The following is a 27,686-nucleotide window of genomic DNA, read 5'->3' on the forward strand; positions in this document are numbered from 1 at the left end:
ATAAACTCTTGGATACTCTTACTCTGTTTGACTTGGTCATTTGGAACTTTCCTCACTTCTAGCCTTGTTGGTGCTGCTTCCTTTCATTCAACCATCTACATTCTGTCTGAGTGCATCTCTTCATCACTGTCATAATGCCTCTCCTACTCTTCTCTATATTCTTGTTCCTTCTCTTGCTCTCTGCTGGGGATCCTGGTCCTCCAAGTCAGCTCTCACTCTACTTGTGCAGGTCACACCACAATTGTCTCCAATATTGTTTCTGTTTCTCTCCTTTCCCCTTCTTCTCTGCCTCTCTTATGTGACTAGTGGACTGCCAGCTCTGTCTCCAACAAGCTTGCCTACATCCACAACCTCTCTCTCATATACTCTTCATCTACTTGCACTAACCGAGACTTGGCTTTACCCTTAAGAGTCTGCTTCAGCTGCTGCCCTGTGTCATGGAGATTACCTGTTCTCCCATACTCCTTGCCTGGCTGGCTCTGGAGGTGGTGTTGGGCCGCTGCTCTCACCTTCTTGTAGATTTCAATCTCTTCTTCGAACTCAGTCTCGCTGGTTTTCCTCTTTCAAAAACCACTCCATCTATTCACTTCTCTACCTCTCCGAGTAGGTCATATATCGACCCCCTGATAAGTCCCTTTCTTTCTTTCTCCTAGCTTTCCTTCATCTCCTTCCCTCATTCTTGGGGACTTTAACATTCATGCTAATGACCCCCTTTGACTCTTATGCCTCAGTTTCTCATTTTAAACATCTTTCAAGCTTCAGTTGTGCTCCACTAACTGTACTCACCAGAATGGCCACCATATTGATCTTTTCTTCTCCAACTACTCACTCTCCAGTTTCTGCACCTCAGTTCTTCTCTGATGACCATCTGATAACTTTCAAACTTACTCACCCTCCCCCCAGTCCCCTCCAAATCTCCACCAATACATTTAGGAAATCTTCAGGCTATTGACCTTTGCACTCTCTCTACCAGAGTTCCATCCCTCTTCTCAACTACTATGTTCTCCAAGTCTGTCAATGAGGCTGTCTCTTCCTATATTATTCTCTGCTCTAGATACTCTCGCTCCTCCCATTCCTCTGTCTATAAAGGCATACCAAACCCCAGCCTTGGCTGACCTCTACAATCTGCAACTTACTTTTACGAGCCTGATCTGCTGAATGCCTTTGGTGCCGCTACCAACTGTCCTGTGCTGGATTTGCTGAATGCCTTTGGCTAAAATCCCGTGTCAATGCAGACTTCACACATTTCAATTCTTGCTGACCTCTTTTGCCTGTTCTTCCACTTGCCAAACAAGACTACTACATCCATTTGACAAACACTTGGCTCAAACCCTCAACTTCTCTTTGCCACACTGAACTCTCTCCTCAAAGTGCCTTCACCTTCAACCTCCTTCACTTTCTCCTCAGACTATGGCCGAGTACTTCTATGGCAAAGTTCACAAGATTAACCTCGGCGTTCTCCACCAAGTCACCTCCACTTCTCCTTTCTCCAGTCCATTCTGTCAACCCTCCTTCAACCCCTACCACTTTTTCTTCCTTTTCTATAATCACTGAAGAGGAAACCGTACATTCTTTCCTCCTCCAAACTGACTACCTATTCCTCTGATCCTATTCCTACCGATCTACTCAGCACTCTCTCTCCTACTATCATCCCTTCTGTCTTGTCATATCCTCAATCTCTCTTTCCATCACAACTGTTCCTGATGCCTTCAAAATATACCATAGTTTCACCACTCCTCAAAAAAAACCTTAATTGGACCCTACCTGCCCTTCCAACAGACTGCTAAAATCTGTTCTCTCTCTCTCTGTTTCACCAAAATTCACCCCTTCATTTCTAAGCACACTACCAAAACCATTAATCACACTCTTATCACCTCTCGCTTAGACTACTGCAACTTGCTTCTCACAGGTCTCCCATTAAGCCATCTCCTTCAATCTGTTCAGAATTCTTCTGCACAACTTATATTCCTCCAGTGTCATGACTCACATTAGCCCTCCCCTCAGTCACTTCATTGGCTCCCTATCCATTTTCACATACAGTTGAAACTCCTCTTATTGACTTACAAGTGCATTCGCTCTGCAGCTCCCCAGTACCTCTGTACTCTTATCTTTCCCTACACTCCTCCCTGAGAACTCTGTTCATCGGGTAAATCTCTTATCTGCACTCTTCTCCTCCACTGCCAACTCCAGACTCTGTTCTTTTTATCTTGCTGTACCATTTGTGTGGAATAGACTTCCTGAGTCAGTACGTAAAGCTATGTCTCTGATCTTATTCAGATCTAGGCTAAAAGCCCACCTTTTTGAAGCTGCTTTTAACTCCTAGATCCTATTCACTTGTTCATTACCCATGTCTGTTCTATATTCTCGCCATAAGTAATTCCCTAATCTCTTATTTGTCCTGTTTGTCTGTCTTGATTAGATTATAAGCTCTGGCAAGCAAGGGACAGCCTTACATGTTTAGTGTACAGTGCTGCATACGTCTAGTAGTGCTGTAGAAATAAATAATAATAGTAGTAAAAACAAATGGGGGCCTGAAAATATTTTTTTCCCCTGCTATTTACACAAAATTTAGCAAGTTCTACAAACAGCAGTATCCAGGAAATGGTTAACTATGAAAACTGCTGACAGCTACCTTTGATTAGTGGCATGAAAACAAACTTTGGCTTCACAATCCTGTGCTCCTGTAATCAGAGCAGCCATTATTTACCTCTGCCACATTCTCTGGCCCACCAAGCTCATCTATAAGCTCGTCCAGTGTGTTAGGTGGAAGATCCTCGGCCAGTTTTTCCAACTTATCCAGCAGCTCTTTTTTCATCTGCTGAGCTCTTTCTACTGCATCTTGACTAGTGACACAGCTACTGCTACTGTTCATGGCTACTGCAAGTCAAAAATATAGAAATTGCTCAATATCATTAACAACCATAAAGACAGCTCACAATTTTGACGGTGAAATTCTACGTCTCACAGGTACATACGTACCAGTAGGAATTGTCAGGGTACTGCTGACAGAGGTGGGAACAGTTGTAGAAAAGCTAGGACGTTTGGATCCAAGGCCAGATGCTAATAAGGCACTATGAATAGAATCAGGATCAACTCTCCTCTTCTTTTTCTTATTTTTGTTTTTCTTGTGGTCTTTTCGAATTAACCATGGGTCTGCAATGCATAAACATGATTAGAAAATGTGTAAAATGTGAAAGGTTTGTACATCAGTTCTACATTAACTTACTTTGTTGAGCATTTTTTAAGCCCATCATGCTGTACTCAATTCAGACTTATTTAAAGAACAAAACATATGTGGGATTATTGGGATTGGGAATAATTCTTTGCAACATCTGTTTTCTCGACATGTTGATTGTGGTTTGATGTACTACTCTACAGATATTTTTCTGAGAAGGGAAAATGGTAAAACTAGAGGACATGAATTGAGGTTGCAGGGTGGTACACTTAGGAGTAATGTCAGAAAATTCTTTTTCAAGGAGAGGGTGGTTGATGCCTGCAATGTCCTCCCGAAGGAGGTGGTGGAGAGAAAAAAAAAATGTGGTGGAATTCAAAATGGAATGGGATGAACACAGAGGATCTCTAATTAGAAAACTCATGTGCAACCCTATAAGTTTGCACATGAGTTTGCATATGAAGTGGTGCTTAGATGGGAATTCTGGCTGTATCAACTAAGGCCACTGCTGGGCTGGCTTGTACGGTCTGAGTCCCGCATATAGCAATCTAGTTTAGGATGGGCTGGAGAGCGCGTCGATGGAAACTCCAGTAAACTGGAACATGAGGACAGTGCCATGCAGACTTTTACGATGTGTCCTGCAAATGACAAGACAGATTCGGATAGGTTTTGACGGCAACTCCAAAAGTTGGAACATAAGGACAGAGCCAGGCGGACTTCTACAGTCTATGTCCCAGAACAACAAAGAAAGACCGTGATCAAGTATATATCATCACATTCATTGTTGATTTAATCTAGAATTGAGAATGAATGTGACTGTTGGGTAGACTGGATGGACCATTCAGGTCTTTATCTGCCATCACTTACTATGTTACTGTGTTACCACCCTCACTAACATATGGGGATTTCTGGTACTTCAGTCTGAAATCTATGGAGAGGCTGGGAAAGAAGGGAATTTTGGTTCGAGACGGTTGGTTGGGAGGGGAAGGAAATTTTGGTTAGGGAGGTTTCTGGTTTGAAAAGGAGTAGAGGTATTTTGGGTTTATTCATTTTGTAAAAGAAAGTAAAATTAAATTTAAAAAATGAAGTATTGGTTAAGCTATACGTTATCTGTATTTCATTCAGTAGAAATTGTTGAACGTTTGAAAACAAAATCAGTTTTGTGCTCCATACAATAGCAGTCCTAATGCCTATGTAGGCTACAAATACCTGACTGGATATGAGTGTTAGAAGCGAAAAAAAGGTAACCCATAAATTAATGCACTGATTCTCTCTGCATATAATCAGGTCTGTAAGCTGCTTAGATACCACCATTCTCCAGAAGCTTTTTGACCATCTCAGCATTTACCCTGCTCTCTTGCATATGCAGCTAGCTCAGCACAGGTGGATATCCAAAGTACTTTTCTCTCACCTGTCCCAGTACAAAAAAACCCTTTAAAGAGTACATGGGAAATTTGGATCTTTCTAGTAGCAACTTAAAACATTGGTTAGATTTTGGCAAAATCATCATATGATCATAAAACTAACAATCTCTGACCAGTTCCCAATCCCCTTCAGTATTACTTTACAAAAATCCTACGATCAGTCATCATTGCTGCATTAACCATATGTTTGGTAAATATTTAGTATACTATAATTGTCACTGTGCTGGATCATGGTGCTTTGAAATCCATGACAATTGTGCACTCAAGAGCAAAACAAACAGTCCTCTAAATGTATTTAACTTTTGCTCCATGAGGCCTAACAAAATATTAAATTTTAAAAAAAAAGAGCGAGAGAGAGAAATGCAATACTGTATATGGCACTACTAAAAACATTAGAATCCAATAGAACAATTTGCAGAGTGGAGGAAATGTGTAAATTGTATACAAAAATCTAAACAAATTCAGTTCCCTTAAAAACCACAGGATGCAATAATATTTCAGTCTAAACAGATGGAAAAATGGAAGGAATAAGCCTCAAAGGAGCTCCAGGGTCATTCAAAACCTTTGGAGCTGAAACACTGGCCACCACTGGTTGTCATAATGGGACCTGGTTTGATATAGCATGAAGATGGTTCGGAGGAAGATCGCCACTTGACTAGTTCTTAAAGGTAAGTGCTATTCTTACTTGAGCTTATGAAAGTGGACTTGATTCATCACCATGTATTACAAATGGTTGTTCAGGACGGTTTTTATGCCTATGATGAAAGATTCAGCTCTGAAGGTTTTGGATGACCTGGAGCTCTTTTGAGGCTTTTTTTTCTTCCATCTGTTTAGATAGAAATATTGCTTCCTGCAACTATTGAAAACATTTCCAGCAAGGCAGCATTGCTATTTTATGAAAAATGCAACTGATGTATTAGAAAAAAGTGTTTTATATCATCATCTCACCATCTTCATCATCCTCACTGGACTCCTCTCGGAATGGGTTAAAATCATCTTCGTCATCTCCAGAACTAACAGATTTAAAGCTTTCCTCATCGCTTTCTTCTTCACTGTCTGAGGCATCAGAAGCACTTTCCATTTCATCTGAACTGCTGCCAGCAAGGCCACCAACTTTACGGGCTTTCTTGGTTTCTCTTGTTATTTCCTCAGCTAATAAAATAAAGACAGACTGAAGGTCATTGTCACAAACACACACACCACATTAACTATGCTCATGACCACTGTTCTCACCAGAAATTATCAACTGGGTGGCATGAAGGAATAGCCGGGTGGGGGCGAGGGAGTACTATCCAGTATACGAATATATGTATAAATTGGTTTGGACATTTATAATAGAAAATCAATTTAAAAAATCAATTAAAACATTTTCTAAGATAGCCAGGCAGTCAGTAAAATCATCTAGGTGGGATGCCCATTCTAAAGGTCCTGAGAAGAACACCAATATGAGCATAAACAAAATATCCAATTAAACTGCAAATCACTCTGTTTTACATTAAATTCCACAGATCTAACAGGAGATGCTTGCTTTGAGTATTAAAAAATGGATACATGTCCAAAGTCTACATCAGATGCTGAAGGATGCAAGAGAAACATCACATCACCTACAATTCTTCCTTTGCACATCTTCCACTAAAATGGAAGACTGTTCACTTGGAATGAAGAATCTCTTAAACCTAAGTAACAAGCCTCGATACTTCACAGCAAAGCGGGAAGAGCAGTCAGGGTGCCTGGTTCAAATCGCACTCCTGCTCCTTTTTGATCTTGGGCAATCATTTAACCCTCCATTGTCTCAGGTACAAAATTAGACTATAAGCCCTCCAGGGACAATGAAATTAACTAGTGTACCTGAATGTAATTCACCTTGAGCTATGCGTTAAAAAGAAATGAGCTAAACTCTGAGGGTGGGCAAGCTTACCAACTTGAAAAATGGGACATGAATGGGACACGATTAGAATATTTTGCAGTTTTGACGAGAGCCTCAAAATCGCTATCTCCACAGTTTGCATTATTTTTACACAGCAGAGTCAAAATTGTATTTGCTAAATACTAATGGAAGGGTTTTCTCAAAGGTTGGCTAGGCAAGAAAAATGCATTGGCAGGAATTAACAAATGAGGCATTTCTTGTCTGCCTAAAACCTAGGTGAATTACAATAAAAAACATACAATCTAAAAATGCACATGTTTCTGGACAACCTCTCTTCTCTGAATTTCTCTTCTCTGAATTCAGCATAAACTATCAAACTTTCTTTTTTTTTTTTTTTTTAAGGTAAGCAGTTCCAGCAGTGGCTCTGCCTCACTGTGGTAAGTTACTACAATACACTTAAATTGTTGCAGGTGGAAGGCACCTGCTTTCAGCATTCACTCATTGTCTTTATTTTTTTCATTGTGGAACTTTTCCTTACTAGAGTAAACCCTCTCGTTATACTCTAATCACAGTAGTAAAAGTCCTCTATAGTTAGGGCTCTTTAGAAGCTGGTACAGAAAAACATCCAGTGGTTATGCAATGACAGTAATTCCCTTGCTCAGGTACAACATAACTGCTGCCTTGGTCTGCCTAGTCCCTGCAGGTCTGAACAGGAGGAGACAAGATTGTACTTTGTCCCATGTCCCCTATGCCTTTAATTCCAGCTCAGCTAGAACAAGAGCCTTCATTCACAGCTCTTCAGGAATTCTTTCCCTATTTTATACCCTCTCCTTCACCCCAAGCACGTCTTCCTGCGACCATGGGCCCTGAACCTACCAAGTCTATTCATAGTTTTTATATTTCACGATAATGCATAAAACAAAACCTTACCCTTCCGTTTTTTCACATTATTTTCTTTACAAGGGCTGTCTCTAGGAGAAGTGTTGTCACATTGTGCTGTCAAATCTATTCCCAACAAGCTGAAAAGTTTCTTCCGGTCTGGAGCTGGGAAGTGTTTCTCAATAAGAGACTGTAGTACTCCTCTAAGTGCAGGAGAGGAAACAAAAAATATTGAACAGACAAGGACAGATACATTTGCTACTAAAAATAGATTACTCTGTTTATTTTAAAAATGACCTTGGGTATCTTTACTGAACAAGATAAAGGAAATCAAACTGGTCAGAGAAATGAAGCGATTGCTGCCTTAAGCACCAATCTAGTAGCAGTTTAAATCATCTGAAGATGTTTTTCACGCAAAGCAGAGACATAGCCACAGGTGGGTCTCAGGGGTCCGGCGTCCCCTCCCCCAATTCTTGGCTCAGGTTTTCCCAGTGGCCGTGCATATACTGTCTGGCATTCCCTCCCACCCCATAACCTGCTGTCTCTCTCCCTTCCCTCCTCTAGCATGTTTTTCACTTCTCCCCCCCCCCCCCCACTAAATGCTGCCGCAGCAGTTCTCTGATCTTCTGGCATCAGTTCTCAAAGCAGCCTCATCTCTTGCTAGCTCCAGAAGACATCTAGTGTCCTGCCTATGCGGGAACAGGAAGTTATGCAGAGAGAAAGCTTCCGGGGTGGGCAAGGGGTAAGGCTGTGCTGAGAGTTGATGCTGCCAGAAGATCACTGAACTGCAGCAGGAGGGGTGGAGCAGGGAGGAAAGTGAAAGACACTGGACTGTGGAGAGGAGGGACGGAAGAGAGAAACCAGACCATAGGAGATGGGCGAGGGAAAAAAAGTTGGGGGGGGAGGGGAGGAGGAGGAGAGGAATGCGTTGCTCGCTCACCCCCTCCCAAATTGGAGGGCTGGCTATGTCACTGATAGAAAGAGTAAAAATGTATAAGAACATAAGAATACAGCAATATCAACAGAAGAAGTGGAACCCTTGCAGTCTCACAGACAAACCAAACACAGCGAAGATGACAAAAAACTGATCATCAGACGATGTCCAGCATTAGGAAGCTTTATTCAAAACAACCAGGACGCGACACGAGTCGTGTTTCGGCCCCAAATGGCCTGCCTCAGGGGTCTGCTATTGGATGTATGAACTTGTTAGCTAACCTTGTACTAATAAATATGTTGCTGTATACTACTTGAGCAAAACTAATGAATTAATGAACAGTAGTACCATACGGCTTATTGCACTATACATACTAATATACACTATTTTGACCAAATTTATTCTGCTCTCTTATTGGCAGTCTAAGTTGGTGTCTGTTTTAAAGCTTAACACCAATTTGGATATCTCCACCAATTATAAGAAAGAAGGCTGCATAGAGTCAGTAGGTTTCATGTGCTTGATAAAATCATGGAGACTGTATAGATAGCTACTATGATCCAATAATAAATTTATACTAAGTCAGTAGTTCCCAAACCTGGTCCTGGAAGCACCCCAGCCAGTCAGGTTTTCAGGATATCCACAGTAAATATTCATGAGAGAGATCTGCGTGCAGTTGAGGCAGTGCATGCAAATCTCTCTCATGAATATTCATTGTGGATATCCTGAAAACCTGACTGGCTGGGGTGCCTCCAGGACCAGGTTTGGGAACCACTGTACTAAGTCTTAATATTTTGTTGAACACATTTTTGGCGTCAGTAATGCTCACGCTCCTGAGGAAGCTTTAAGTAAAACAGTGACGCTCTGTTCAGGGTACCAATGAGAAAACTTCAAATTTCAGGTAAGTGTCCTGACTTTAATGTTTTATAGTTGGAAATACTGATTTAATCCATGTCAGATACAAATTTAAAAATACATACACACACACACACACATATATATATATATATATATATATATATATATATATATGTATATATATATATATATATATATATATATATATAAACACTGAATAAAACTATGAAGATAAATACGTTGTAATTACAAGGAGGTTTATTAAGACTAATGAGAAAGCCTGCTCAGCTGAAAAGTTCATCTTTGCAATAAGGCAATTTACTGAGCTTCTGAAGTCTTTTTCCTCCTTTTTTGAATAAGAGATTTGTTAAAGATCTTACATACATAGACAATCCAGACAACACATGAAAAACACACCACTTACTTAGCTGTGGAGACAAAATCATTCAGTTCTCCACCACCTTCCTCCAGAGCTTCTAAAGTTCTTGCTTCTCCAGTGGACTGCAACCCAATGACCACACACTGAAAGCAATACCACAAATTAAAAAAAAGTTATATCATGAGATCAACAAACCTGTTAAATACGTTAGTGCACCAAGCATACCAACTTTCAAATAGTATCTGAATCCCTTCTCAGGAAAATATTTTGGACTTGTCTGATCAAAAGTTTTGAAACGGCACCATCTAGTGACAAATACTAAATCACACAATGCTGACAAGGCAAAATTTGTTCTCACCTGTGCATTTTCTTTTGAATCCCACCGGATCAGTCCATAACCAATGGGTTGTGCCCTAACCAGCAGATGGAGACAGAGACCAGTCACTTGAGAGCTCTGCCCTATACAAAGCACCATGCAACCCAAGCTTCCTAGTTTTTTTTCCAACAGAGCAATGTAAACAGCCCTTAATATCCCTTTTACAATGGAGGAATACAGTATTCTAAGCAAAACTGATTTAAAACAACAAAACACAACAACTTTGCCTTGAGAATACAAAAACCAACAAATACTGAACAACACAGGGTGAAGTCTGGACTGGTATGGTGGGACAAAGAAAATTCAAAAGGTAAGAACAAATTTTGCCTCATCTCCAGACCAGTCCAGAACCAACAGCATGTAACAAGGCACCCCTTAATATGGGCAGAAAACAAATTCCTTCTCTACATACCTAAGCCCCAAACAATGTAACTTCTTTGACAGCTACATCCAACGTATAATGCTTAGTAAGCATATGAAGGGAGGATCAAGTGGTAGCCCTACAAATCTTCTGGCAAAACAGCATGAAGCTCAGCCCACAGTTGTAATCCCTCTAATGGAACAGGCTCGCAATTCTTTAGGTGGCAATGTGACATTAAGGATATAGGCAGAAGATTCCTTACTCTGCTGGGCAGTAGTAGCGTTTAAAACTGCTGCCCCTCAAACCCCTATCCCTCCCCAAAAAGAACTAACCTATAAGACTTCCTAAACTTATTAGTAACTTCCAATTATCTCCAAAATCTTTTTAAAAGAAAAAGTATCTGTGACATGAAAAGAAGGTACCACCTCTGGCAGAAACCAAGGTACAGTCTGAATAGAATCCCGTTTCAAATCACAAATAATGCTCTCTACAGGAGAGCTTAAAGCTCTAACATTATTCAATCTGAATAAATATCTAGCACAACCTCGAGTGAGATCCTTACGTGCTGCCTTTTTCAACTGCTCAAAAGCCGATCAAAGTTGCAAAATCTGGATGCACAAGAAACCTAATGAGAGATTCTCTTTAGGAAATGAGCCGACTTTTCAATATGACCCCTATATAACAAGCAATGGCTGCAGCCTGAACCTTCAAGGTACCCAGTGCTAAGTCCTTGTTATGCCCACCCTGCAAGGCAACTAGAATCAGCACAAAAGAAAAAGCCCTGTCCACTCACCAGGTCTTTAAAAGTCACCAAATGTGAGAATATGCTACGGTAATTTCTCTTCTTTGATTGTAATTTATTTATTTGTTTGTTACATTTGTACCCCACATTTTCCCACCTATTTGCAGGCTCAATGTGGCTTACATAGTACTGGAGAGGCATTTGCCGACTCCGGTGCGAACAAATACAATGTGGTTTGTGGTAAGACAGTCCATGTGGCAGAAGTCACATTTGGGATCATAAAGCAGAAGAGTTGTGATTCTGTTCATTACGTGCTTTAATTTTCTTGTGTGGCCGAGATCAGGCATTTAAGTTGGATCGGTGGGGTACGCCTTTTTAAGCAGGGACACCCACTAAGGCAGATCTTGGAGGCTGTGTCCGCTGACCTACTCCAAAGCCACAAGAGTTGTCCAGCTGAAACTGAGGCAGCCGTACTTCTGGCCAAAGTCCTGACAGAATCACACAGAGCATCTGCTAGATAAGATGTATCAGTCTCTACACGAGTGGATTCCCTAGAACAGTGTTTCCCAAGTCCAGTCCTAAAGTACCCCTTGCCAGTCAGGTTTTCAGGATATCCACAATGAATGTGCATGAACTTGATTTGCATACAATGCCTCCATTATATGCAAATCTTTCATGCATATTCATTGTGGATACCTTGAAAACTTGACTGGCAAGGGGTACTCCAGGACCGGACTTGGAAAACACTGCCTTATTACAAGATTTCATTATTTTTTTTGTTTGTCTGTTTGTTCCTGCACCCCTTTAACTGATCAATGAAACCCTTGCACCCCCCTCCTAAACCTCAGCAAATACTAGAGAGCCATTGGGATCCATAGATGCAGGGATTTCTTTTCCACCGAGTCTGTCCTACTATTCCATAAAGCCTAGTGAGTAAATAGCACTGTAAGTGGCCACATATGTGTTATTAACATGTCTTAAAGTTACAGTGGTACACAGTTACGTTACCAAATTACACAAAGTTACAATGCTAAATTGTACATTATGTTGAATAAAACGACTATTTACAAATGATACATACTAGATTTCAAGACCATTCTTTGCACCTCGTCTGATCTTTTCCTGCACCCCTTAAGAATCCTTCTACCATGACCTCATGAGACCGTTGTTCCCGACCGAGACAAACAGTGCAAACAACTGCTTGAAGCCCAAGCGCTGCAACTTCAAACCTTTGCTTTAAAAGCAACCAATTCCAATTTACTATTGGTCTCTGCTTCCATCAGCTGGATGACAGGCTCAACTCACTGGCTCTACTGGTCTGGTGGGAATAAAGAAAACCCTTTTAAGCCAGGAAAGCTGTACTATGTCCCTAGCTTCACAAACTCAAAATTAAAGCTCATCTGACAGATGTAAAAAAAAAAAAAACATTCAAAACTTCATATCAGTTACCTGAAAATGGAAAATACTGTGAAATGTTAATTGATACAAAGTTTCAAAATGTCTTACATTTCCATTCTTTATTTCCTCTCGTGCTAGCTGGACCACCCTTTTAACTTTGGATGCTATGCAGAGGTACTTGAAGAACCTTTGATGAGCAGACCAAAACTGACCCCACATAGACTTTTTCATTCGCTGTTCGGCATCTATCAGATCAGCTGCTTGTTGAAATCTCTCTCTGGCCAACACCCACTTAAAGGAAATATCACACTTTTAAGGTTTTGTACATTTCTATAAGAGACAATACTTTTCAATGGAGAACCTATAGAGAAGGAGATTATTCCTAAATATAACAAGACTTAAGATATAACATACTTATAAATTAAATGTTAGTTTCTAGAGCTAAAGATACACTATACAGTTAAACATTTTAATTGTTAAACATGTACATAACTTCATACAAGTTTATATAATAAAGCAATTACACAATACAAATAAACACAAACCCCTCACCATAAAATTATTTAACCTGTATCAGTTTAAAATTACTAAAATGTCTGAAGTGCCTTAAAATCTGATGCTAACACGTGTCGACTCCATAGCCTCAGAAAAGTTGTAAAACATTGTCTTAAAAGATGGCTTGTAAGGAGACAAGATGGCGTCAAGGAAAGGCGTTTGAAAGGCTTGGCTCTTGTTCCCCGTCTCTGCTCCAGCACTACTGCAACTCATAATGGGGAAACAAAAATGATTTTCTCATGTTTGCCCTCCATCCACGAATCTTCCGATGCACTTTTGGGGTAAAGCTCAAATCTTCAATGAACCTCAATGATGACCGGGTCTCACTGAGCCCAGAATAGAGGCTGCACCCCCCACCCCCGAGACCCGCAAGTGGAGCAGTTGCGAAGGTGTGTGTACCCGCATTAAGTCAGAGTGCCGATTCCTCTCTGGGAATGTAAGGACGATGGAACAGGACTGAGGAAAGAGCTGACTGTTGGTGACAACCTGGCTCAATCTGCTCAACAAGCTTCTTGTGATATCATCAGCATTTTTGGGGAGTTGAAGCCAGCTGTGGTAGATATGGAAGATTTATGGGAGGCCATTACAACTCTGAATGTTTCAATTAAAATTACATACTCGGGTATGAAATCTGAGATTATCTCAGTGGATTAAAAAGTTCAGGCACTGAGCATTAAGAACAATTGGAGAGACAAGGGACGAAGTTAGAGGAGACACTGGAAAATGTGTTTGAGGAAGAGAGAGGGGCCATACAGTGTAAGTTGGAGCATATGGAAAAATCAATTGAGGAATAATTTAAGACTCTTGAATTTTCCCAAATCCTCTCTAGTATCTCTGATTGAGATGGTGAAGAAATACTTTGATGAGATATTAGCTGTTCTATCTGATAACGGTACAATACTTATCTGTGAGAAGAATTCTTGGCAATCTACTCTAGTGGGAAAAGCCAAAGTATCTCCAGACTCTTTGAATTTGACAGCTTTTTTGGGAGAGTCCTTTTGAGGTCATAACAGAAAGGAAACTTTTCCTTAGAACACGCTATATATTGCATTTTTACTTTCAACATATGCAGGTTCAGTTTCTAGGCGCTATAATTTGTGTATTTCCTGACCAAGTGCAGGTAATGCAAAAGCAGAAAATACTTTCTGGCCTATAGGCTGAGAGCCTTGGTGTTATGTGCTATCTTTATTTTGAAATTTCCTACAAGACATTGTATAACTTGGCAGCGCCCACTGCTAAAGAGGTGTTGACCAGAGTTGACTACCTGCATTTGATGTCAAAGTTGACAGCCGTACGAAAGGGTCAACTCCATATATACCAGAAGATTTGGCAACCATATGAAACTGTACGAAATGAGTTATAGTAAGACAGCTACATACAGGGGGGTAGGGGAAAAGGGGGAGATGGTTTCATAAGAGGCTGTTTAATACTGTATCTATATAACTACATGTTTAACTAGCAGATGGAAGAGAAATGTAATGTTACATACATATGGATGTTAATGATCGATGGTTTGTATTATTGTTCTGTTAAAATTATAAATAAACTTGGAGAAAAAAAAAAAAAAAAAAAAAAGACATTGTATAACTTACTATGGTTAAAAAAATTCTTTGAGCCAAAGCCACTTTTGGTGGCTAGGGAATCAGAAGGGGTGTTAGACTCCCATAATTATGCACATTTTGGCTGCAGGGTCTTGTAGTCTATTCTGTTACTGTGGTTCCTCCCAATTTCTTATTGTGGACTAAAAGTTAGGTTTGCTTTTAACTAAATGTTTAAGTCTTTTCCTCTATGTAGTATTTCTGTTTTCTATTTTCAAGTTTATTTTGCTCAAATTGTATTATAAATACTGCATATAAAAAAAGAAAAGAAAAGATGGTTTGCTGTGGGTTCAATTGGCTTTTATTTTCTGGATGTGGGGAACATGCAGTACATATCTTGTTAGCAGGTTCAAGCAGGATGGACCCACAGGTTGCACTGACCTGAAGGGTATGGAGAGCATGTGAACATTTTATTCATGCTTCCATAAGAGACTAATATGAAGTCATGCAAAATGGAACAACATAAGAACATAAGCGCCACCATACTGGGACAGACTGAAGGTCTATCAAGCTCAGCATCCTGTTTCCAACAGAGGCCAATCCAGGTTACAAGTACCTGGCAAGATCCCAAAACAGTATAATACATTTTATGCTGCCTATCCTAGAAATAAGCAATGGATTTTCCCCAAGTCCATCTTAATAATGGCTTATGGACTTTTAGGAAGTTATTCAAACCTTTTTTAAGCCCCACTAAGCTAACTGCTTTTACTACATCCTCTGGCAATGAATTCCAGAGTTTAATTACACGTTAAGTGAAGAAATATTTTCTCTGATTTATTTTAAATTTACTATTTTGTAGCTTCATTGTGTGCCTCCTAGTCCTAGAATTTTTGGAAAGAGTAAACAAGTGATTCACATCTACCTGTTCCACTCCACTCATTTTATAGACCTCTATCATATATCTCCCTTCAGCTATCTTCTCTCAAAGCTGTAGGGTTCTAACTGCTTTAGCCTTTTTGAAGTGAAGTCATCTCATCACCTTTATTATTTTTGTTGCCCAGCTCTGTACCTCTTCTAATTCCACTCTAACTTAGCCCAGTCTCTCTTGATTCAAATGTGTAATAACCCAGTTTTACAATAGCCACACTGAAACAATGTATTTTGGGAAATATAGGAAATTAATGCTGAAATAAATAAATGAAATAAAATAAAACTTTTATCACCATTGTGAGATGGGACCCTGTTTTTACTGCCTTTGTTTCTGCATTATTTGAAGGGTTCCCATTGTATTCTGTGTTATCTAACTTTTCATTTATGTGACAATAGGTCGCCCTGTTTAAGTTGGATAATCGAGTCTTTACTCTAGTTACTGTATGAGAGCTTGCTGTTTATGCTATGTTACTGGATTGAGGTTTATATACTTTCAATACACCAAAAAAAATTAAGACAAAAAAGTGACTACAAAGCTATTTTGCTTGATCTGTCACTATTAAAAGGTGTCTCTTCTATACAAAAGACTGACAGGTATACAAAAATTGTTTTAGCAAGGAGTAACACACACTTTCTAATTATTCAATTGTTTATGGCTACAGTAACACAGCTCCCAATTACACAAGAACATTCAGTCACCAGTGTTTGCTTCCCAGCTCAGAACTCTCTCTTACGTATAGACTAGCTATCCTTTGGATTTTATGGCTTCTTTGTGACATATGAACACATCTCACGAGAAGGGCCCACACATATAGACATACAAATCTGTGTTTTGGTAACAAATGTTTAAAGTTCACTTCAGGTACCTTTCAAAACTGGTTTCTTCTCAGGCACTGGTTGCTTCTTTTTCTTTTGTGTGAAAAACCAAACTGCAAGCAAGACCTGTCTGTCTGCAAATGCAGTAAACAAAAACTGAAGGGACTGGACTCCTGGCATGCAGGAGTACCCATGGAGGCTCAGAAAACCTTCTTAGAGGTTTCTAAGCTCTGGCAAGCTGACCTGCTCAGCTCTATCATGGTACCATCACTTGTGCGACTGTGGCAATTCTGTGTGTCCATGGAGAGCATTTGAATTAAGACCGTGTCCAATTTAACATTCTAACCTTTGGTCTACTAAACAAAATGTTCAGCAATGGCATTATATTAACAAAAGCAGTACACCGTTACATGGTGCAAATGAATGATTTTTTAGGTTAATTTGTTTCAACAATGAATTTAAAATCAAAGGCATTGTCTTATTTAAACTTGTTTATTTATATTCAATTTTCTAAAATATTTTAACACATTTTAATACTGTGTTTCATGGGTATTTACTTAGTAAAGCATATACAACCCTGTAAACTGATCAATGCAAAAGAAAAAGGATGTTAATCCAGAAAAATACTGTGCACACCATGAATGCTAAAGACAGAACTAAAGATCAAACAACACAGTGCTGTCTCACCAGTTTGACAGATTTATTGTACATCTTGATGTAATCGTCAGAGAGATGGACTTCTTCAATTTTGAAGGTCACACCTGTAAAGCTCAGCTGTCTTGCTATGTACATTCCTCGCAGTTTCATATCCATAGCAACTATTTCCATGGCACCGACACCTCTAAACAGTAAATAAAAGATGTGGAAACATTTAACAAATCTATGCATTTTTAAATATCAATTATCCATTAAACTTGACAGCACCTTCTTTCCACAGCCTGAATGAAGTCATTAAATTCCCTAAATGGGGTTCCTTGACCCCATATTCCCAGGCGATTCATATAAGCCATATTCCGTGGCTCCGAAGCACCTAAATAAAAAAATTAAAAAAAAAACCCAATTAATAATTTACCATATCCCCTGATGGAAAGAATTAGCAAAACTTTTCAAACATTATGGATTATGGTGTAAATACCTGTGGCACTGGCATATATAACTCTGGCTTTTGGCAGTTTATTCTGAAGTTCTAATACAGCTAAACCTGTCTTTGTTGGTTTTGAAGACCCAACAGGACACAGGTTCTTAGCTTTGTGACATTCATCAAAAATGATCTGTAAAAGGTTATAATTAAGGAACACATTTTATGAAATACTGAGCATAAAACCTGAACATATACATTTTGGGAAATTCAGCCCCTTGATTTAACAATTACATATTTCCAAAGTTCACAATCCAGCAATTGTAAAGATGCAAGTGTAAAAACAGGTCCCAATCATTGTACACAGAAAGTAGATGCTAAAGGTTATCTGAATAATAGATACAAACATTAGCCCTCTGATCCGTGCATTCTGGACTGATTGGTCTAGGATATTGTCCTGCATGTTTGACTTGCATATACCATTGGACCCCTTGGTCTGCCTTCTGCAAGCACAACCAATGGGATGGACTGTACCCCAGGCTAAAGCTATTTTTCAATGCATTGCTGTACTGCAGAGGGAAATTTCCCAGTGCTGGAGGACTGCTCAGATACCACGGTTGAAAGATATACAAAACATAAGCTTTGACACGCTTATTACCTCAGCAAGTTGACGGCATGTCGACAGGAGAAACTGTTGTCTTTTGAAAAAGTGTGGACTTCCTTTACTGCATTTTTTGCAGAAGAACTGTCCAGGTAGCAGTAAAGAGTTGCTCTGGCTATTTTGGCTTTGACTGGCAATTTCTGGATCCCTGGACTAGACAAGTAGACCTGAAGTCTTTTTTGTACTACCAATAAAGGGGGGGGGGGGGGGGGGGAGGGGGTTTCTATTTGTCTATGGTTTAAATGTTCACTTTTGATATTTGGTGCTGTGTATTACATAATACATTGGCTAGAATATGCTTTCTTTAAAAAAAAAAATTTAAGTCTAAAAAAAAAAAGGTTGTAACACAAAATTCACAATTCCTATGGTTTGTTTGTTTGGTTTTTTTTAATTAAAAAAAAACTCAGTTTTTACATTTCTTGCACAATACAATAAAACTCCTTTCCTGATGCAGGTCTTCTGCAATAGTTCTCCAGAACTGCAAATGCATGGGAACATGCCGATAGCGTTTCATGCATGTGAAATTAAGGAGAAGTAATTCTTTGTGATGAGCATAATACACGTGATGGTTAATACAGCTGAAACATCACGTGCATTATGCTAATCACAAATCAATATTTGACTTTAAAAATGTCAGACATTTAAAATGAATTCAATATCTGATAGCCAATGTAACCTCTTAATTGCAAGAGTAATACTCTCAAACTTTTTTTAGGCCAAATATCTGAGCCATAGCTTTCTGAATAACTTGTAAATTTTAAAGGTCTACTAGGGAAGCAAACCACACTAAAAATTAGACTCTTGGTTCCTATACTTTTTTTATTATTATTTATTTTTTATTGATTTTCATAAAGGATTGAATGACAACATCATCTCAACATCCATAAGCTTATTATACTAAATTTCTGAACATAACAAGACAGTCCTATCTTTATCCCACCATCCCTCTCCCTCCCTCCCACCCCAGCACTACCCCACTTTCCCACTCCTGAACCCCCCTCCCAAGGCCTCAGTTCTTTATATTACCCCTGTACATGTGACCCAATAGGAGCATTACGGGTAGAGGACCATTTCTCATACAACTCTCATGTTTCATAGTGATGTAGCAACTGTCCCCTACGTAGAGCCGTGAGCTTTGATAGCAAGCAAACATTGTCCAATTTACCCAACACTGTCTGTAAAGCTGGGACGGTTGTTTCCAAGCCGCCGCCAGCACCATTTTACTTGCCACGAAAACCTGAGTAGCAAATCGGAATAGTGTTCTGTATCCCCGCTGGCTTTAGGTGAAGAAGGCAATAATCCATTTTCATTGGGTAGGTTACCCCAGTCACCTCTCCTATAAACTTCAGTATCTCTTCCCAATATCGCTGAGCGTGCTTGCATGTCCACCATATATGGAACATGTCTCCTATCGCGCCATATTGGCGCCAGCACAAGGCGGACCCCCACCCTCAGCATTTTAACTAAACGATGGGGAGTATAGTACCAGCAATATAATATTTTATGCCCATTCTCCACCAAAGCACTGGACACCGAGACTTGGTTCCTATAATGACCTTCACTCTGTTTTATTCAGATTAACTTAGATTACGAGACGAAAGGATACTGCTCCATCAAAGTCATCCCCACACCAGTGCAGAAGCTGCTTTAACCTGGTTTTGTATTTACCACCACTCTGACTTTCACCAATCAAAGAAGAGTATGTAGCAAATATGACTCCTTTCTTTACACTTCCATTGTGCTTAGAAGAAATTTTTCCATATTTAAACTGCAAGGGAAAAAAACATTTAGTTTGTACATATGACCTCAGACACCAAGACCAACGTTATGATATCTTTTTCTGAATGAGTCAAAGTTTTAAGCGTGGTTGGCTTGTACAGTTAGACTTACTTCCTTATTGCCTTGGCAAAAACTATTATATAAACTACCAACACTGCTGAGTTGAATAGTCATCCATAAAGTTATTTTAATTATTGTGTCTGCAGGTTTATTACAACAGCCAACATTGTTTTTCATGCAAAGAGTGAAACTGGTCAGAAACTTTGAAGGCATAATCATTAAGACAATCTTTCAAAGCCAAAAAAAGATGTTAAAACCTTTTTTATGCCTTGTTTAAAAACCAATGCATACATCCATCTTACTAAAGACTTAAAAATTGTTTAACAAAAAAGAAATGTGCAAACCTTGTTTAGGGAATGAACCTGAATGTTTTTGGCGCCAATGTCTCTCAAATCCCTTTCAGCATCGTACTTCAAATCATTTGACACACTAAACCTACAAAAAAAAAATCAGATTTTAAAATCTTGCATAAGTTTGTAGATGATGGCCAATCCTTAAGAGTAAGGCAAAGCGGGGTTCACGCTCTCCACAGCAATCGAACACAACAAGGAAATGGGGTGGAGAGAGCCCAATATCAAGAGATCAGTCACCACATATAAGGGTAAGATGCTCCAGAAAAACCTTTATTAGGACCCAACACGGCCCGTGTTTCGGCTATATCAGCCTTCTTCAGGGGTCTACAAAATTGTAAACATATAAAAACATACATTAAAACATATAAAAAAGTATAAAAACAAATCATTTACATAATCATAACCAATCATATATTTATATAATACTTATTGAAAACATCATAGATACAATTATAAAAACCAAACAGAACATAACATAACAGAACATATAAAAAATGTATATCGAGAAGCTAATGGATAAAACTTAGATATTTTAACATAAAAACATAAAATATTCAGTAGGTTTATAACTTTGTAATATTTTTAAATATATGAGGGTATACTGATTGATGGAACATTTAATGATCGTTAATACATACAATTTGTTCATTTATCTTTTAGGTTTTTGTGATTCTTATTAACGATCATTAAATGTTCCATTGATCAGTATACCCTCATATATTTATTGATTGGTAGGTTTTTTCCTTTTTTCCTTATTTATGTCTTATAAGTGATTTAAAAATATTACAAAGTTATAAACCTACTGAATATTATCTGATGTAATATATTCTATTGGTGATAACTCTATTTTTATATACATATAAAGGTCGGGTATTTGTATTAGATTTATCTATATTATATTTTTATGTTAAAATATCTAAGTTTTATCCATTAGCTTCTCGATATTATGTCTCTCTGCTATTGATTGACTTAAAAAAAATTTGTCTAAAAATATTTGTCTAAAGATTTTCTTGAATATAGATATAACAATTTTTTTTATATAAAAGAAATGTATATGTTCTGTTTGGTTTTTATAATTGTATCTATGATGTTTTCAATAAGTATTATATAAATATATGATTGGTTATGATTATGTAAATGATTTGTTTTTATACTTTTTTATATGTACATAAGTACATAAGTACATAAGTAGTGCCATACTGGGAAAGACCAAAGGTCCATCTAGCCCAGCATCCTGTCACCGACAGTGGCCAATCCAGGTCAAGGGCACCTGGCACGCTCCCCAAACGTAAAAACATTCCAGACAAGTTATACCTAAAAATGCGGAATTTTTCCAAGTCCATTTAATAGCGGTCTATGGACTTGTCCTTTAGGAATCTATCTAACCCCTTTTTAAACTCCGTCAAGCTAACCGCCCGTACCACGTTCTCCGGCAACGAATTCCAGAGTCTAATTACACGTTGGGTGAAGAAAAATTTTCTCCGATTCGTTTTAAATTTACCACACTGTAGCTTCAACTCATGCCCTCTAGTCCTAGTATTTTTGGATAGCGTGAACAGTCGCTTCACATCCACCCGATCCATTCCACTCATTATTTTATACACTTCTATCATATCTCCCCTCAGCCGTCTCTTCTCCAAGCTGAAAAGCCCTAGCCTTCTCAGCCTCTCTTCATAGGAAAGTCGTCCCATCCCCACTATCATTTTCGTCGCCCTTCGCTGTACCTTTTCCAATTCTACTATATCTTTTTTGAGATACGGAGACCAGTACTGAACACAATACTCCAGGTGCGGTCGCACCATGGAGCGATACAACGGCATTATAACATCCGCACACCTGGACTCCATACCCTTCCTAATAACACCCAACATTCTATTCGCTTTCCTAGCCGCAGCAGCACACTGAGCAGAAGGTTTCAGCGTATCATCGACGACGACACCCAGATCCCTTTCTTGATCCGTAACTCCTAACGCGGAACCTTGCAAGACGTAGCTATAATTCGGGTTCCTCTTACCCACATGCATCACTTTGCACTTGTCAACATTGAACTTCATCTGCCACTTGCACGCCCATTCTCCCAGTCTCGCAAGGTCCTCCTGTAATCGTTCACATTCCTCCTGCGACTTGACGACCCTGAATAATTTTGTGTCATCGGCGAATTTAATTACCTCACTAGTTATTCCCATCTCTAGGTCATTTATAAATACATTAAAAAGCAACGGACCCAGCACAGACCCCTGCGGGACCCCACTAACTACCCTCCTCCCCTGAGAATACTGGCCACGCAATCCTACTCTCTGCTTCCTATCTTTCAACCAGTTCTTAATCCATAATAATACCCTACCTCCGATTCCATGACTCTGCAATTTCTTCAGGAGTCTTTCGTGCGGCACTTTGTCAAACGCCTTCTGAAAATCCAGATATACAATATCAACCGGCTCCCCATTGTCCACATGTTTGCTTACCCCCTCAAAAAAATGCATTAGATTGGTGAGGCAAGACTTCCCTTCACTAAATCCGTGCTGACTTTGTCTCATCAGTCCATGTTTTTGTATATGCTCTGCAATTTTATTCTTAATAATAGCCTCCACCATCTTGCCCGGCACCGACGTCAGACTCACCGGTCTATAATTTCCCGGATCTCCTCTGGAACCCTTCTTAAAAATCGGAGTAACATTGGCTACCCTCCAGTCTTCCGGTACTACACTCGATTTTAGGGACAGATTGCATATTTCTAACAGTAGCTCCGCAAGTTCATTTTTTAGTTCTATTAATACTCTGGGATGAATACCATCAGGTCCCGGTGATTTACTACTCTTCAGCTTGCTGAACTGACCCATTACATCCTCCAAGGTTACAGAGAATTTGTTTAGTTTCTCCGACTCCCCCGCTTCAAATATTCTTTCCGGCACCGGTGTCCCCCCCAAATCCTCCTCGGTGAAGACCGAAGCAAAGAATTCATTTAATTTCTCCGCTACGGCTTTGTCCTCCTTGATCGCCCCTTTAACACCATTTTCGTCCAGCGGCCCAACCGACTCTTTGGCCGGTTTCCTGCTTTTAATGTATCTAAAAAAATTTTTACTATGTATTTTTGCTTCCAACGCTAATTTCTTCTCAAAGTCCTTTTTTGCCCTCCTTATCTCCGCTTTGCATTTGGCTTGGCATTTCTTATGATCTATCCTGTTACTTTCAGTTGGTTCTCTTCTCCACTTTCTGAAGGATTGTTTTTTGGCTCTAATGATTTCCTTTATCTTACTGTTTAGTCATGTTTTGATGTATGTCTGTATATGTTACAAAACAAAAAAAACCAAAAAGGCACACAACTGCTTACAAAACAGTAGATAAAAAACAACAAAGCAGTGGAATCAAATGCATTTATTGGAACAATAAATGTGATATGAGTAATTGTAGATGTTCTGATAAAAAATTTTTTATGTGATGTATGATTTTAATGATAATTATAAATATCTGTTTTACAGATGATATCATGTATGTCTATACACGTTTTTTAGAACTTTTAAAGGATTGTTTTATATGTTGAATCTTTTTTTTAAATAATTGCCTTTTATTAGTTGAATCATGCTTATGACATTGTTAATATGTATGGTTATACATGTTTTTATACTTGTGTTTTGTTTTTATAGTTTGTACCCCTGACGCAGCCTGAGGGCGAAACGTGGCCACGTCGGGTATTGTTCCAATAAATGCATTTGATTCCACTGCTTTGTTGTTTTTTTTTTTATCTACTGTTTTTATATGTTTACAATTTTGTAGACCCCTGAAGAAGGCTGATATAGCCGAAACACGGGCTGTGTTGGGTCCTAATAAAGGTTTTTCTGGAGCATCTTACCCTTATATGTGATAACTGATCTCTTGATATTGGGCTCTCTCAACCCTATTTCCTTGTTGCAATCCTTAAGAGTCCCAACTTTCAGAAAACTGATAATAATAAAGTTACATCTACTGAACCTGTGTAAAGCAATGTAAATCAGGAATGTCAAACATGTGACCCATTGGCCATTTCTAGGCTACCCAGCCACTTCATAAGGTCCACGGTAGTCTAAGGCCAACCTTTTAATCTCTGCTCAGTCTAGGTACTACCTTTTGGGTTCACTGGGACTGAGGGTTCCTGTCCCAAGATGCCATGGCCCACGGCTTTATGCAAACAAACTGCTTTGTACATGGCCATTATGAATTCTGGAGGGAATCCAACCCCTCCAGCAGGATCCCCCTCCTCAGCACCTCATTTTTTTTCCTTGGAAAATACTAGGGCATCCTAGCTTTGCCCTAAAGCCCAGCTGGATTTCCCCCCCCCCCCCCCCAAAAAAAAAAAAAAAAAGCTAGCTACCTACCCCAACTAAACCAGACTGCACAAGCTTATCTGCACCTACCATCTGCTGGAGACTGAAAAATATTAGCTAACTCTGGATGCACAGGGATGTTTACTCTGAAGTCAGTAATTTTTTGTCTCCATCTGCTGGTAGCAGTATATAAAACCAAGTGTCTGGACCAGTCTAGAGGGATGCTAAAGGAAGCAAAGATTCTAACCTTCCATCTTTTAAGCCCATTTATGCCATCCCACCTTCTATTTAAATGGTTGTCTTCCTAGGAAGTGCTGTAACCAAATGAAATAATTCCCCTTAAGCAATTTTAACTCCTCCTTCTCTTCGGAAAACAGACGGTAGAGATTATAAATGGCTCGTCCAACTCTAAGTCCCAACTCAGGAGTATCTCACTCCTCAGAGATGAGTGCTTGAATAGCCTGATGAAAAGGGAAAGCCTCAGGTGGTTTACATATACCCTCTAGAATAGGGCACCCAGAAGAACCAGACTTGTGACCTAGCTTGGCCACTGTTTGGAAAACAGGATACTGGGCTAGATGGACCATTGGTCTGACCCAGTATGGCTACTCTTACGTTCTTTATGTTTCAACGTTTTTATTAATGATGAAATAAATATGGTATAACAGATACCATAAAATATAAAACTTCAACAGTACAGTGAAACTTCACATATAAGTATTGAACAGACCATCATCAAGTTTTTTGTATACTTCCCCCCTCCCCACCCTCTATTCCCTTTCCCCTTACTTCTGTGTGTTAAACAATATTGGGGATAATGAATTTAAACATTCAGACCATGTGTACTGCCGAGGTAACTCACAATAGGTTGAGGAGCAAACTTCGCCCCCATGGTACTCTTACGTTCTTATGACTTCTGGACTCCAGCCTCTGCAATACTTAAAAGCTCCTAAGGCCTGAGAAATCATTCTTGGGAACTCCTCTCTTAAGTAGATGAACTACTGTAAGGTGCTCTCCTTCAGCAACAATCTCATCTTCTTCTAAAGGGATCAGCTAAGGAACTTCTGCTCAAAGCACTGGCTGTGTTCCAACGATCCAAACATCAATCCACTGAGATCACTGAGCGAACCTGAATCCTCTAATTTGACCACCATAGGTTGTTGTTTTTTTTTTTTCATCGATTAGATCTTTCTGCTTCAAGGTGATCCCTGAGCCTATGCCTCCCGGAAAAACTCCAAGAGCAACACAGAAGGAAAGTCTTATGCATAAGCAAGATAAATTCTAGGGAATCGCCCTGTTGACAATTACACCAAGCGCACCTTTCATTTTTATTTTACAAATTTCTTTATTAAAAGGTAATAAATGAATTATCCAAGAAAAAAAAAAAGCTCAAATAGCATAAACAAATCCACATAGTATTTTAAAGCTAATATCTGCCACCAAGCAGTACAGAAAGATTGCCAACCCTACCCCAAATCCCCCCTCCCCCTTCTCAGGAATACAGCTGAGATACAAGGCAGGTGTCTATTGCTCCTATACAAGTTCTAAGAGCACCTTTTAATCTCCCTCCAATAGCACTTCCATTAAGGCAGTCTGAACAGGGGCATCACATTGTGATCAGTGCTTGAGCTGATTAGGCTTCCTACTGAAATTTACAGCCTGAGGCAATGATTAATAATGCTACAAAGACAGAACCTTTGTGCCTTGCAGTCACTCACAGGAAGAAATCCAGTCTGTGTTACACTGACAACAGTTCAAAGTATCTTTCAGCTATTTGTTACAGCTGCTTCAACACTGTTTGCCAAATCAATTACTCACCCCCTACCAAGAGGCATGCCACTCCTAATGTTTAGAAACTGCAGATTTTGTGATGGTCATACACTGCATACCAAATTTTACACTGGTGACTGGGACATGAGAAGATATTGTTTTATTTTCACCATGTTATGTAATTGTATGTATGTTTATTTATTTATTTACAGCACTTATATCCCACAATTTCCCACCCAAGGGTAGGCCCAATGTGGCTTACAACAATCTACATAAAACAAACAGCAGGCAAGGTCAAACAGTTAATGTCCTAGAAGTATAATGGGAAAGGACAGAAGCGAGGTGAAGAAAAAGAGAGAAGCAAAGGTGGTAATATGACAGCGGGGAAGACAGTTCAGAAGTTAGAGATGCCAGACGGGAGTGATGCGTATGCTTTGCCAAATAGAAAGGTCTTGAGGCGCGTTTTTTGAAGGTAGGATGATCAGCGGTAAATTTCACTAACTTAGGCAGATCATTCCAGAGATGAGCACTAGTGTAGCAGAAAGTTGATGCGTAGGTTATTTTGAAATTTAAGTCCAGAATATTCTGGGTAATGGAGGTTTAAATACGATCGTGCAGACCTATGAGAGTTCCGTGGTGGCAAGTTGATCAGGGTGTCCATGTATGCTGGGGCTTCACCGTAGATGATTTTATGTACTAGAGCACAAATTTTAAAAGTGATAGGGTCCTTGACGGGAAGCCAGTGCAGTTTCTCTCACAAAGGTCTTGCACTGTCAAATCTGGATGCACTATGAATTAGCCTGGCAGCCGTATTCTGAGCTGTCTGTAGTTTTTTCAGGAGCACGTCTCTGCACACTGAATAGATGCCATTGAAATAGTCAAGACGGCTGAGGACCAGTGATTGCACTAAAGTGCGAAAGACGCCTCTAGGAAAGTATGGTTTGATACATTTAAGTTTCCAAAGTGTGAAGAACATGCTTCTGATGGTAGAAGTCGTGTGCTGCTCTAGCGTTAGGTTTCGATCAACTGAAAGAGCCATGGGCATTTTTCAATACAGCTCCATGGAGCAATAAATATTTAAATGGCCCCTTTACTGATACATCCCAGAACACATACAGTGGCATACACCATAGTTTTGTATAATTTGTATAGTGTCCTGGTAATATTTTTGATGTGTTGTGATCACATGGAATAAAACTTTGTAGATTGGACACTCCCTATGTGAGGGGCTCCCTCTGTCACTGCTTGTACCAGTGGTCTGGAAACTCCAGTTCAAAAGTCAAAAGATAGCTATTAAAATGACTGGTTAAACAAAATAAAAACTGAACTCCTCAAATTTCTCCAATAAACTAAGTCTGTTCTTTGAATTCCTTTGTCAGCTCAACTCTACTGGGTGACCAGTTCTCCAACTGGTCCCAGGAGCAACTTCACCAGCCCAGACCTGCAAGGGCTGTCCAA

The 27,686-nt window shown here is 39.4% G+C and overlaps 1 protein-coding gene across 4 annotated transcripts in view; it reads right to left on the reverse strand.

Annotated features, from left to right (window-relative positions):
- The window catches only part of SBNO1 (strawberry notch homolog 1), a 136,111-nt gene that overhangs the window by 56,927 nt on the left and 51,498 nt on the right, over nt 1–27,686 (reverse strand). For all 4 annotated transcript variants that reach the window (XM_030219562.1, XM_030219560.1, XM_030219561.1 and 1 more), the window contains 11 exons: nt 20,149–20,239; nt 19,572–19,733; nt 17,362–17,497; nt 17,151–17,256; nt 16,914–17,067; nt 12,496–12,678; nt 9,556–9,653; nt 7,394–7,545; nt 5,545–5,748; nt 2,980–3,153; nt 2,708–2,877 (listed from right to left, as the gene is read on the reverse strand). In XM_030219562.1, the coding sequence (XP_030075422.1) occupies nt 2,708–2,877; nt 2,980–3,153; nt 5,545–5,748; nt 7,394–7,545; nt 9,556–9,653; nt 12,496–12,678; nt 16,914–17,067; nt 17,151–17,256; nt 17,362–17,497; nt 19,572–19,733; nt 20,149–20,239 (1,630 nt within the window). The remainder of the gene's footprint in view (nt 1–2,707; nt 2,878–2,979; nt 3,154–5,544; nt 5,749–7,393; nt 7,546–9,555; nt 9,654–12,495; nt 12,679–16,913; nt 17,068–17,150; nt 17,257–17,361; nt 17,498–19,571; nt 19,734–20,148; nt 20,240–27,686) is intronic.

The sequence above is a fragment of the Microcaecilia unicolor genome, chromosome 11 (assembly GCF_901765095.1).
Source record: "Microcaecilia unicolor chromosome 11, aMicUni1.1, whole genome shotgun sequence".
NCBI classification, from domain to species: domain Eukaryota; kingdom Metazoa; phylum Chordata; class Amphibia; order Gymnophiona; family Siphonopidae; genus Microcaecilia; species Microcaecilia unicolor.